At 40.5% G+C, this 14,098-nt stretch overlaps 1 protein-coding gene across 12 annotated transcripts in view; it reads left to right on the forward strand.

Moving 5' to 3' along the window:
* Positions 1-6,189: 6,189 nt before the first annotated feature.
* The window catches only part of LOC109968709 (glutamate receptor 1-like), an 80,085-nt gene continuing 72,176 nt past the window's right edge, over positions 6,190-14,098 (forward strand). For 5 of the 12 annotated variants that reach the window (XR_002276160.1, XR_002276161.1, XR_002276159.1 and 2 more), the window contains exons 1-2: positions 6,193-6,701; positions 11,662-11,796. Coding sequence is in view for 8 of the 12 variants with exons in the window: in XM_020615184.1 (XP_020470840.1) it covers positions 6,605-6,701; positions 11,662-11,796 (232 nt within the window). In the remaining 4 variants the exon portion in view is untranslated. Of the gene's footprint in view, positions 6,702-10,396; positions 10,504-11,661; positions 11,797-14,098 lie in introns of those variants that run through there. The other 7 variants (XM_020615192.1, XM_020615188.1, XM_020615191.1 and 4 more) reach the window with 4 other exon arrangements.

Raw genomic sequence — 14,098 nt, forward strand, 5'->3', positions numbered from 1 at the left:
TTGTCTGTCGGCTGAGCCGCTGCCACTGCACAGACTTCTGTACAGCTGTGGTCAGGGTCACTCTGACATTTAAAACACATGAATGCAAACTCTCTGCTCTTACCTGCAGATCGATACGTTTCTGATTTGAAATTCATTCTTCTAAATTCCCTGATTCTTGTTGCTTTCAACAGGAAAAACTAAACATGCAACAAAAATGATTTCCTTGTGTCACTGTTTCAAATAAAGATTTATTTTTTAATTCACTGACATAAATGTGCTGCATTTCATCACAGTATTTAGGCTTGTCGTATCTTTATTGTGGAAAGAGAGGCTGTCAACAAAAAGTAAAGTCAGTCAGGGTAAGGGCAGAAACATGGAGGGAAAAGGGTGAAGGAGTCCAAAGAAGGAAGGGAGACAAAGAGAAAAGGAGAGAACGAAGGATGAAGATGGCCTTTGAAGAAGGAAGCAGAGGAGGGACAGATAAGGGTGAAAAGAGAGAAACAACTGTCTCCTCAGGTAACCATCTTATTTCCTGCTGTGAAATCATATGAAATAATTTCCTCTCAGTAAATGCGTCATGTTATTTTTGGCCTTTGCTGCACTGCAAAGAGCTTTTTCTCTTAAGTGCTTTTGTTAAAACTGCTTTGGTAAACAGTTCAAGCTGACGGCGAACAAACGCAGGCTGGAACTCCAGAGCTGGGTTTGAACCTGTGACCCAGGAACTAGCAGCCCACAGATCAGTGGGGGCCCCCTGATGCTGTAGCGCACAGAGGCCAAGAATAAAATGGTGCACAGTCACTGCTGAAAATGTCCTGCTTTACTCAGGTGTTTGGTTAAAGAACAGCTGATTATCTTGTTGAGCTTTAAACAACAACTTTCAAGTGAACGGACAGAAGATAGATTTAATGCTTCTTGGAGGACTGGAGTCAGTCAGTGGGGAAGCAAGACTCCTGATTGGTCCTTATTGGCTCTACTAACCTGGCCTGGATGGGAAAATGAACTGAAGGAGATGTGACTGAACTTATATGGGTCTGGCGGAGGCTGCAGAATCAGGTTGTATAAAGAGAAATGACTGAAGAAGATCCTCTGACCTTGGCGTTGGCAGCTGTGTTAATGAGTCGCTGCAGTGATTTGTGATTTTATACAAGAGGAGGTGTGAGACGTTTGATTACACTGTGAGTAAAGAAAACAAAATCAGCCTCTTACATACTGATGGCGAAGAGGCGTTTGGTAATCACCGTCTCATTTCCTGTTTGCCTGTATTATCCACCTGCCTGACATTCTACCTGTTTACCAGCTCTGGCCTGGCTGTGAGACTGGGACTGGAGGAGTCACATGGGTTGTGTCAGGACACACATTTCCTGATCCCACAACAAGGTTTTAACACTCAAACAGGACTTTGACAGAGTGAAGATTACATTTCCAATCTGCACATTTAACATATGCACCAGTATTCTTATTTACAGTTTTGTTTCCAGAAATGTTCGGTCTTTCCAAAATATCTTTCATTTTCCAAAATCCTCACTCATCCTGTATGAAAATGTCCTTATCTCAAAAACATTGTTCATAGTCCAACATGTCCTGACTTTCTGACATAACCGCTTTAAATGTAATTGTTCTCTTTGGCAAATGTCCTCAAAGTTCACAGTCTTTGTGCACGTTGAGCTGTCACTGAAGGTTTTCTCTGTTATAGTGTTCATGGTTCTGAAGGTTGCTTGGTGGGACAGGAAACCTTTAGTAACTGCAGTGTTTTGTGTTTGTTAAGGACAAACCAGCTGAGGTTTGGTGCAGATTCTCCCCCACTGGCTGGTTTTACTGGTCATATAATACAGATTAAATCCATGGAATATTATTATAATATTCTGCAGTAGGTGAGGTTGCACACAGTGGCTTCTCTTCATTTCCCAGCACAGTCATGATCCTCAGTGACAGCATCATCCAGCCCCACACACATAGCCGGAGGATGGCGTGGATGATTTATTCATAGGTGACCTGTGTTGGATTCACATGCTGAGGTCGTCTGAACTCTCATCAGCAGCAGGAGCAGAGCCGAGAGGAAACACCTCCCTCTGAGGCAGCGCGTCCCCTCTGTCGAAGGGGAATTCAGGTAAATAATGCACAGCAGGGGTTGGTTTCATGTGAGCTGAGACAGAATGACTGGGTCAGCAAGTGACAGGAGTTCAGGTGTTTTGGGATGCTAATAGTGGTCCCCCTCCATCATCTGAAATATATACAGTATGTGCACAGGTGTACTGTATCAGTGGCACATTTGAGTGCATTTACTCAAGTAGCTTTGCTCAAGTACTTCCATTTAATGCAACTTTATACTTCTACTCCACTACATCTCAGAAGAAATATTGTACTTTTTAGTGCACAGCATCAGTCTGGCAGCTGCAGTTACTACTGCTGTTACTTTCAAATGACAATTTTTCATACCCTTCCTGTTCAGTGAAAACTTCAAACATATGACATCTTGTACAACATGATTCTTTGCAGTAGATTGAAATCCTCACAGTATATACAATAAGTACTTAAAATTGAGCCAGTCTTAAACAACAACAGCAGTAAATATACACATACAGTACCTTAATGCAGCAGAAATTCAAAAAATATCATATAGAGCGATTTCTGCATAATGAGTACTTTTAGCTACAATACCTTAAGTACATTTTGCTGATAATACACTTTTACTTAAGTAGGATTTGAATGCAGGACTTCTACTGCGGTATTGCTACTTTTACCTGAATGAAGGCTCTGGGTTTTTTCCACAACTGTATTTTATTACATGGTGCCATCATCTGAACCCAGTGAAGATGGTGTCAGTCTGCACAGGACTGACTCAGGTTCTGCAGAGTACAGGGACATGGATACACCCATAACCATGGTAACTGTACACAGCAGTGATGGAGACACCCGTAACCATGGTAACCACACAGTAGCGATGGACACAGCTGTAGCCTGAAAATGTTTAGGAACTATAAAGATTAAAAATAAAAACTAAAATGTCTTTAATCTTTATTTACTCAAACTAAAATCAAAAGACTAAACTGGGAAAACTAAATTATGTACTAAATTATAAATTCACAGAGGTAAGAAAAAACAGGTTCTGCAGTTAATAAAAATTGTATTTGTGGAGTACATTTTAAGGGCTATGCACAAAGAGCTTTAAACAAATCTTACATCAAATGAGAGGAAGCCAAAAAAATTAGCTCCAAAGTTGGATGAGCTCTGCAGACAGCACAGCGTCGGAAGGCCCGGCTTGATATTTCCATTGCAGCTGAACTATAAACGTAAGAATCCAAGGAAGCGTGAGATTTTCCTGAGAATTAATCTCTTTAAATAACAAGAAGTCCTTAAGACTAATCAGAGCATATACTGGAAGAAAACCAATTTACATGCAATTATTTTTCTAGTGTTCCTCTGTATTTCCCTGCCCTTGGTGTCTGTTTTGGTTCTGGGTCAGATTAAAGCCGTTTTCAGATGAAGAGGTGCGACTGCAGTCACATCTTTGTAGAGAAAACACTGCAGCAGGACACGCCGGCTGTCTGCTTTTTCATTGTCTCGTAAAAATTTCCATCAAGCACTGAGGTTTTATGGTATGTGTGCAAATTTAACTGCCTGTTATCGGTTTTCAGAAAGTTGCCTCTGAACAAATGCTAATAGTCAACTGAAGAAAAAGAGGCAGCATGGCTTTTGCAGTTCAGTGCACTTTTTTCTTTGAGGTAGCTCAGCTTGCAGGAAAGTACAATCAATAACAACAATGGCTTCACAGAGCTATATACAATTATAAAGAACACAGGGTGGCAGATACAGTGGATGTGAACCTTTGTGCTAAACTGCAAAACACCACAAGCCACATTTTATGTTGAGAGGAAATGAATGTTTGATGCTCCTGGGATGAAAGTGTTGCAAAAAGCACTGAAGGAGCTGAACATGAAGCTACTTGGTGTAATTCACAACACAGTCATATTAATGTCATGTTATGTTGAAGAAGCTACAAACATCTGTTACAAAAGGGTTTTTAAAGGAGGTTAATTAGTTATAGACATTCGAGCAGCTGTGATGACATGCAGAGTGTAAAACAGAGAAGAAAAAACTGTGGCAACAAGGGACGTTGAACACAGTGTGGGAAAAATCTCTCCAGAAATATTTGTAAGATAAGATTTCACCTGGATTTTTTTTTATTGCTGATTTCCTGAAATCCAATGTGTCATTTTCAGTTGTTATACTGATAAATTCCAGGATTTCCTTAACAAGAAATAATACAAAACTAGCCCTAATTGTGCAAAGTTTGTAGTCAGCAGACTTTGAACCTGTGATCATACCCAGTAGGTCTGTAACTGAACTGTACAAAAAGCTGAATGGATGCTCAAAACACTGAAAATGGCATTTAAAAGTGACAGCTTTTGAAAAGAAATGAACATAAGATCATTTACAGCCCTCACTGTGAACAGTTTTACATCAGAACCGTGTTCTACCAACGGGATAAGGATTGTGGTTATTGATCTGCACTGCATAGACTGTGATGTGATTTGGGTGTACTAACCCTTTACTGTCTCACTGAAAGCTTGGCAAATAACTGAGAACAGCTTGGTTTAGGTATTAACTAACATTTGCAACAAAACCATCAGACACCCAGATGCTGCATAGAAGCAAACAAATGAGGAGGCTGCGAGGCGTCCTCACCGCAAGTCGATCATTTGTCTTATTTTCAGTGGATCCACCTACGCTGCCGTTAGCCTGTTTGTCGAGCACAGATAAATTAATTAGGCAGGGCCGGGGATGAAAGAGAGTGATCATTTGCCTCCCTCTCTTTGTTTTGTCTTAGTAAATTGCCTGACTAGAAAGTGAATAGAAGGGGATTATCAGCACCCCCTTTATTCCATGAGTGGGCAAACTGCGTAGGAGTGCAGCCATTTTTTGATTAGAAACCGTGGGAAGTACTAAGTTAACATTGTGCTGGCTTTTCTTTGGTCCTGAGAAGAACATTACCCTTGCCAGCAGACCATCGCTGTGCTTCTATAGGTAAAGACAGAGCAGAGTAAACTGATAAACCATGGAGTGACAGGAAATAAAACCACCATAAAAAGGTTCATTTTAGTGATGTCAGCGGTTGTGGGGTGGCAGCGTTGGCTGGTCCACAGCTTTGTTATGTACTGAAGTATCTGACCTACTGTTGGTTAGACTGCCCTCTGTGCAGACATTAGCAGTGGTGGAAAGTACATCTACTTAAGTACAATTATGAGCTATTTGTACCTGAGTATTTCCATGTCCTGCTACTTCATCCTTGGACTTCACTCCATGTCAGAGACAAACTATGTACTTTTACTGCACTACATGTATCAGATAACTTCAGGTCCTTATCATAATCTGATGAATCAAATCGAACCCAGAGCTTTCTTGCTGTGAGGCACAGTGCAAACCATTGCTCACCATGACACCCATGACAAAGTCCATTATCTTACTAAATGCACAGTTCATTCCAGAAATGGTAACAAAATACAATGCTTTACTTTCATGAGATAAAGTCCACTTACAGCAGCATATTCCTATTGGAGAACAGAGGATAACTGTTTTCTGCTTCTACATGTGTGCACCCAGGGTGTGACAACAGCAGCCTGTTTTCTTCTAAACAAAATAACAGTTACTGGGAAGCTGTTAAAATAAGAAGCACATGTGCACATGTCTTCATCAGCTGAGCTACAACGATGCTTCGCTTTGACAAGAAACATTCCAACATGACTCTGCACATTAAAGTCAAACCCTTTCAAATATGAAATCCTTAATTCATAGCTACAGTAAGAAGAATATGCAGTATTTCAAAACACTCCTACACAATCGCATCAAACCATAAACACATGTTAAAATGGGTAAAATGGTGAGAAAAGATGAATATAAAATATTAATCAACAGCAAGTCACAACCTCTACTCACTCAGATCACATATTCCAGAGTGAACCTAAGCAAAGCAAACATCTGTAATGTAGGTAACAAACACTGTAACAGTAACACAGTACAGAGTACTCTCTGTAAAACACAAACGTTATAATCCACAGCAGAGCAATCTGAAGTGATAGTCAAAGGCAGTCAAAATCACACTATGCTCAGAATATCTCATCATGTTAGCTGGTGTTATTGTAGGAGACTTCAGTACAGCATATTTAAATGAAACTGTTATTCTGTGATCAAAGTGCATTTAGAAATCACATTCAGTCACATTTATGACCACAGGCACAGGGACAGATATGCAAGGCAGAGATGTCCGGGAACTTCACACTTTTCCAGGATCACCAACACAGGACAAGTTGGTGTCCTGCGCGTCAGTAAAGCCATTTCAACTGACCTGAGACAGACAAAGAGAAAGAGGGAGGGTACAGGAACGAGGAGCACACACTAACAGGCAGAGTCGACGTGGCTGCAGAGCTCTGCGCTCCAGCTCTGGATGTGTGATCAGGGGAAAGACTCAGAGCCAGAACAGAGCTGGAGAGAGCGGACTGACTGGAGCAGGCTGTCGGTCGATGTGTGAGTCTGTGGCCGGGCTCAGGTGGATCTGTACCGGCCCCGGTGTGAATGGGATTTCGCAGGTTGCTCCGTGTCTCCTGTCGGTGCTGCTGGAGGAAACATGCGGCCGCAGAGCTTCCCGGTCCCCTCGGTCCTCCTCCCGCTCCTGCTCATCGGGCTCTGCAGCGGCACAAGTTTCCCAAGTAACATCAACATAGGTGAGTGCGCGTGTGCTGCGGGGTGCCTGCACCCAGGGCGCTGGGAGACCTGGCTGTGATTTCTATAGCATGGTGTCTTATATATTGTAGGCTAGCGCCTGCATCCACGGCTGTAACCCAGGCTGTTTGTAAGACAGATGTCTAATCTAGACGTTTATTATACTCACTCAGCAGCCATTCACACACTGACGGACTGTATGAACGCTCTCCCAGCTCCGTGAATTTCCCTAACAGTCCCCTAATATAGTTATTGTCGTGTACTATTTTGTGCAATTTTGTACATATTTTGAACATCATGCAAAACGGTGTTTGGAAGTCTCATGCTGCAACACGCACATAGGCTGTAAGTGATTCCCTGTGAGGCTGGGTCCTATTATCATCCTGGCCAGGATTTTACTGTTGTTACTTATGTTAACATAGTCAAACTAAGCACTCCTATAGTAATACCTGTGGCTGTGATCCAGTCTGTGGCTGACAGCATGGTAGTACTCATATATTCATGCTGTGACTTACAGTGCAGTACACCGTAGTACTCCCATCATGAGTTAGTTGATGAGCTGCCTATTGTCTGTAGATGTCAGTGTAATCGGCACCATGGACAAATTAGGATGTGTATATTGCTGATTATTATGATTATTATGCTTATTATTATTTGTATAGCCCGATATCACAAATTACAAATGGGCTTTACAGTCTGTAGAGCATATAACACCCTCAGTCCTTAGACCCTCAGATCAGATCAGGACATCTAATGGAAAACAATGGTAGAAATTTCAGGAAGAGTAACAGAAGAAGGATCCTTCTTTGTTGACAGACAGACAGGAAATAGGTGTCATGTGCACAGAGTGGCGCAAACTAAACCCTCTCATGTCTGTAGGGAGGACAAAAATATAGAGACACCTCAGAATATAATGTAGTTCAGAACAACACCACCTTTAACTATGGTCTCAATAACAAACACATCATTGAATTTATAGATTTATGACAGTTTCACCCCAAACTGAAACATTTTAAGCTTCATAAACACAGATGTTAAGGCGGAAGTGTTGCATTGAACTGCATACATTTGTACAGGTGTACCTAATAAAGCGGCCAGTCAGTGTATATTGTAAACATGTATAATAATCCAGGACAATAGGCAACTGCCAGGAGCCTTCAACAGTCCCAGTCCTCCTCTCCAGACAACGATGTGGTAGGAGGACAGACTACACAAACACACGAGGCACAACCCAAACACATCATTCACGCATACAGGAGAAAGGAACAAACAAAAGAAAGAGGACAAGACAGCACAGGAGGGAGACCTAGACAAGAAGAGGTTGGAACTCCTGACGGAGGAAGAACAGCGTCACACACTAATATTACAGGGTTACTGTAAAACCTGCTGCACATGTTAATGATGGGAATCATTAACATGTACAAACTCACATAGCAGTATTACAGGAATTAGCACCACAAACAGTGTCTGTGACTTCTGTTATTTTCATATGATTTTCCTGTGGTGACTTTAACATATACTTGTCAACTTCTTTATCTTTTGACCTCTATATTCCAGTTTAACAGCTGATCATATTGGTTGTTGCTGTCTAAAACATATTACTTGAACAGCTCTGCTGTCTGTATCTCAGCACGTTTCTCTCAGAAACCACTGTCACTGTTCCATTTGTAGACCGAAAGACCTCATTTATTCCCATTTATACCTTGACTGGTTTGTCCACATTGAGTGCAGCTAGGAGGCTATGGACTGCACAACCTGTTAATAATAATGTGATTCACCGAACCACTGGACCAGACTACCACTGCAGCTTCCTCTCAGGTTTGGTGCTGATGTGGCGTCAAGTTGAACTAACCTGTATTTCACCAGAATAAAATGCCTTCTGCAGTCTGTGTGCATCTGACCCTGCATACCAACCAGTGAGCCTCAGCAGTAAAGATCAGTGGTTTTCTCTGGATGTGTTTGAGTCAGTGAGCCCTTCTGTCACAGCAGATGGACTGCTTCTAGCCTTTACATCTCTGAGGAATACATTTTATATTATTTCAGTAGTGTCCCTATAACATCCCCATATTACAGTGTTAACAGGTTTTGAAATGCCAGGTAAAATACAAATAACAAACTGTATTCTAGCTTTAAAATACGTTCTATTGCACTGGTATCACGGTGATTATAGTTGTTGATTATAGTTGTTATAAATATAGTGATTATAAATATTTCCTGTTACTTCTTTATTTTCACAATAGTTCTACTTGATTTCAGTCATCTTGGCTATATGGCACTCTATTGCACTCTTTTACATTTACAGAACAAGTGTACTTAAGTATAACTTTGAGGTACTAATACATGAATATTTCCTTTTCATTCTAGTTTATAGAATATGTAATATGGAATGTGTTGCATTCTTATAAAATAATCTACCCAACACATGATACGGATACACAGTGGAGATGTTGTTGATACAAAGACAAGCACTCAACACAAAGTTATTATTCTTCTTTGCTGATTTGAACTGATTTGACCCCCCACAGACATCTTACACATCTTACAGAGGATAATTGTTGACACTGCAACCCACAGTACTGCTCCTCATGTCAAAGGTCAAACATTCCCCCAACTTTCATAAAATTCACAGTCATATAAAGCATCCCTGACATAAACACAATTCTGTGAAATTCCACCATCTAACTCAACCAACTACAATTAAGTACATTTACTCTAGTACTGCACTTCAATGAATCTGAAAATTTCTATTTTGTGTTACCATATACTTCACAGCATTTCAGAGGCATCAGACATCTAGGAGTTGTTTGCACTTTCACCAGACAGTTGATTTTACCCTTCTAAATTCTCAAAGGTTCATTTACATAGCTGCTCAAGGCCCACATGGTAAAATTATCATTTTTTTCACAAAGAGAGAACACCAAACTGATAACAAATATGCATATCAGAACTTTGTTTTTTCTTATTTTCACCTCTCATTCATCATCTCTCAACCCTTGTGAACCTTTGAAAGGGCCCATCCCTTAGGTTGTAAAGATGGAGTGTTTATTTTGTTCCTGTCAACTACGAAAAAGATATTTGTGTTCCCAGTACGAAAGGCTGGATCACTGAAATTGTTTTAACAAACAAATTTGCAGACATGCAAACTGGATCAAAACTGAAAGCTTCTTACTTAATATGCTGGCAAACAGATAACAAGACATGATCATATATTATGTCAAACATAATATCATTTCTTAACTAATTTAGTTATTTTATTTTTATTTAAGAAGAATGATGCATGGACTAAATATAGCCTTCTGGACTGTCTGGTGTTGGATCGGCAGCAGTTGTTGTGTTTTGTTGTTTCTTTGTTCAGCTGTTTGTACTTCATTCTTTATATCTTACTACAATAAAAGATTTATTCTGGCTTAGTTTGTGTTTATTTGGAAACTAGCAGATATGGTGCACTGATGCTGACTGATAAGAAACTGACAGCTTTTGTTGTCTTGTTAGGAGCAGCCTGTTTTAAAGTGTGGTAGCCTATTTCTACTTTTACTGAAGTAAAGGATCTATTCTTTCACCACTGTAAAAAAAGTGGTTGTAAATCATTTGTATATTCTAGCATAGTAATTAAATGTATTGTTTTTTTTATGTTTATGTTTGTTACTTCTTGTCATTGAATGTCGGAGCTCTTATTTTGTAGGTGTAACATCCGGTACAGGTGTCGGTGCTATGGTAACGTTAGCGCGGTGGAAGTTTGTCTTTCAAACAAGGGGAAACGTCCCTCTTGGTTTTTGTCTAGCACCTGGCTGATGAAGGCACAAGGTTTGTTATTATCCCGTGTCGCATTGTGATAAATACTGGCTAACTATAAAGCTTAGTATTAGTTTTACTACGTTTTTAAGTGACTTGTATAAGCTCACTGCACTCCTGTATTGCCGGTTGAGCAGGTAACGTTAACCACGCTGCTGTGCTAGCCTGGTATAATTTAAATAAAGTGGATTCAGTTAGCAATTTTATGTGTGATTTTGCTCTATTCATGGAGAGTCTGCTATAAATAGCACTCATTTTTTGTTCATTTAAAGTAAAAATCTGAAGGCCTAATAATGGGGGAAAGTACATTTATAATAACGTTAATTTAACACCAGGCTTTAGTGGCGGTAAACAGAAGAGGAAGTCGCTGTGCAGTCAGGGTAGTAATATGAAGAACACGTCTTCCTACTTCAACAGCAGGGTCGCTCAGTCAGAGTTGAAGTGTTCGCATAATTTCCCCGTTGACCCTAAAAGCTACTATGTGGAGAGTCAGTGCCAGGAAAATGGGCTGAATAGGAGCCGAGATAAGAGGCTTTTAACAGCAATTACTGAAAAACGCGACCATGTTGAAGCCATCCTGTGAGCTGACTGCTGCTGTGCCTGCATATGAAACTTTTAACAGCGGCAAAGGATCTTAACTACACTCCTACTGCATCCTGTGTCATTTTAGGCCAGTGTGCCTTCTTTCTGTCTGTATGCCAAGCATGTTCGATGACCAGAAAAACTGTTCTGCAGCTGGTGACAGTAACACCAAGACACACAGCTCAGCCCTAATACATGCACAGAAAACAGACTTAAACGTGTTTGTCAGACCTCAAGGAGACAAACAGTTTGTTTACACAGTATGTAAACAAAAACTCAGTTAGGTGCATTAACTAACATTTCACACACTGATAAACCCAGTGACCAGTGGTGGAAGAAGTCCGCAGATTGTTTACTAAAGTAAAAGTGGCAATACTAGTGTAAAGTACTCTGTTACAAGAAAAGGTTTTGCATTCAGCATGTTACTTAAGTAAAAGTATGAGCAGAAAATATACTTTAAGTGCCAAAAGTAAACATACTCATTATGCAACATGGCACAGTTTACATTGATGTTCATCGATTATAATTTTTGATGTATTATTGGCACTGAAACTGATTCCTTTGTCTCTCTTTGTGTGTATGAAACAGGAGGCCTTTTCCCCACCGGCTCCCATGAGTATGAGGTGTTTCGTTTTGCTCTGGCGCAGCATCAGGACCTCCCCAAACTGGTGCCACAGGTGGACATGGTGGACATAGGGAGCAGCTTCGCCATGACCTACGCCTGTAAGTTCATAAACAAACAAACCAGTGTGATCTGAGAAATGGTAATGTGAGTTTTATGTAGACTGCAGTCACAGTGTTACATTTAGTTTAGATGAAAATCCCTTGCAAGTAGCTGTGCTGCTAGATTTATTTGTGGACAAAAGCGGGAAACGCTGTGTTTGGCTCCATCCCATCCTTCAAGCACAAAGAAAACCAGCTGATCTAAGAGCTCCATCCTCCACCTTGGCTGAGCTTTGAACCAGATGTTGGTATGAAAAGGGTGAAGCTGATTGGATGGTCGCTGTCACATGACCTGTGGTGTGCTTGCTGTTTTCTGAAAAGTTGTGATTTTTTTTTTTTTAATCTTGCTGCAGCGTAGATGTGCATGGAAAAACTGGCACATCGCAACACATGAGCGTTGTGATGGCATCTTGTTGTGCATCTCCATTTAAAATAATGAATTCCAGTGCGCAAAAGACACGATTTATGAACGACCCTTTAAACTGCTTGTTTTAGAACTGAGGTTATGTTTTTCTCTACACAGACATTTGACAGAAATGAAAGACACTGAACATCATGGAATTTCCCAGGACTCAAAGAGTAGCGCACAGTGTGTTTGTGCAGCAGGTTTTTATTATTTTCACCCTGCATCATGTGCAGATTTGACCACTAGATGTTGTGCTCATCAGCTGACACTAGACTGGACAGTTCTCTGTGCTGTCCCCTCCAGTCTTTCTTCCTCTTTCTTTATATGTTTATGAAAAGATTCACAAAGCCCTGGGATGAGTGCAGTTGTTTCTGCTCAAATGGACACATTTTCAGTTTGCCTTGACCATGAACTTTGTATGCAGTCACGTCAGCCTTTCCTTTCTCTTTGCACAATAGTGCTTCCATTGCACAGCTTTCGACTGTGCACCTGACAGATGTTTAGGTTCAAATGCTGGTGACCTCGGTCTTGATGCAGGACCATGCTTGACCTCATATTTCTAATGTACTGTTTTTAGTGGCTGTTACTTGGAAATGTTGCTATTTAACGGAGTTACAGTGATGCTGTCTGGTCCGTCCAAAGTGAGCTAGCTTTAGCTTTGTGTGGCCCAACGTCCACTTTCCAGAAAAGTGCACTTTTTGTCATATTTCCTTTCAGGGTGGATGCACATTGGCTGCTCTAGCTTAATTGCTAATTATACAGGTGCTTATTGGAATAAACAGGGATCACATGTTGATTACAGTTATATTTACTATTGGTAAATTAGTACTGCTTATACACACTGTAGATACTGCGCACGCTGCATTGCTGTTATTGCACTTCTGGTTAGATGCTAAACTGTATTTCGTTGCCTTGTACTTGTGCATGTGTAATGACAATAAAGTTGAATTTAATCTAATTTGCAACTGGTGGCTCCAACAGATGATGCAACGTGTGGATGCAGCTGGTGGTGGAGTATAATACTGGCTTGCTGGTTATGACTTGTCACTGCAACATTAGGCTCTGTGCTGACAGTCCTGCAGGGTTTGTACTCACCGTCATGGGTCAGTGCACTGTTTCTCCTTCATCTGGACTTCATGCTGCCGACTTGGGATTTAGGGAAAACAGAAGTAAATGGAGGCCAGCTTGAAAAGAGCAGACAGCCGCGGTAAATGGACGTAGACCCGAGGGAGTTCAGCACTAAATGGACTGTGGCCCTGGGGAGCATTCAGCACAGTGCACTGGGTTTAGAGAACAATGTGCCGACCTTGTTTGGTTCTGCGCGAAACCCTGAATTCACCAGTCAGCCTTGTTACACCTGAATTTCAGTCTCCACATGTGTGAAGCTTGTGTTCTTGAATTGTCTTGTGGCTTAGCTATGTAGGTATTAATAGTATTTTTTATGTCTCTCAGTTTTAAACAAAACATGAAAATATATTATTATTTTTGACCAAAATATTTTATAGCCAACCCCCTAAAACAATTGATTATCAGCGTAGTTACTGATTTTCTAATGATGGACTAAGCTGTTAATCAACTGATAAATTCCATCTTAAAAGCTAATTATTTTAAATAATTTAATTCAGCCCTTCTATTGCAGGTCACATCAATATAATTAATTGTATCATAAGGAAGTTCAGCTGGGAAGAACTAAAAATGTAATATAATGATAAACAGTTGCTCTTTTGATGGTGAAACAGGTAGACTGAATTTTATGGGCTCTTTAAAAGGTCATCTCTACCCGTTCTGGTAGATAAACACTGTGTCCTTTCAGTCTGTTTGCCTAAGAGTTGTCAAATCTAAATACGGTCTTAAAACACTGCAATCATCCTAAAAATTCAAGTTTTATTTCAAGAA

This window comes from Monopterus albus, unplaced genomic scaffold, assembly GCF_001952655.1.
Source record: "Monopterus albus unplaced genomic scaffold, M_albus_1.0 scaffold159.1, whole genome shotgun sequence".
NCBI classification, from domain to species: domain Eukaryota; kingdom Metazoa; phylum Chordata; class Actinopteri; order Synbranchiformes; family Synbranchidae; genus Monopterus; species Monopterus albus.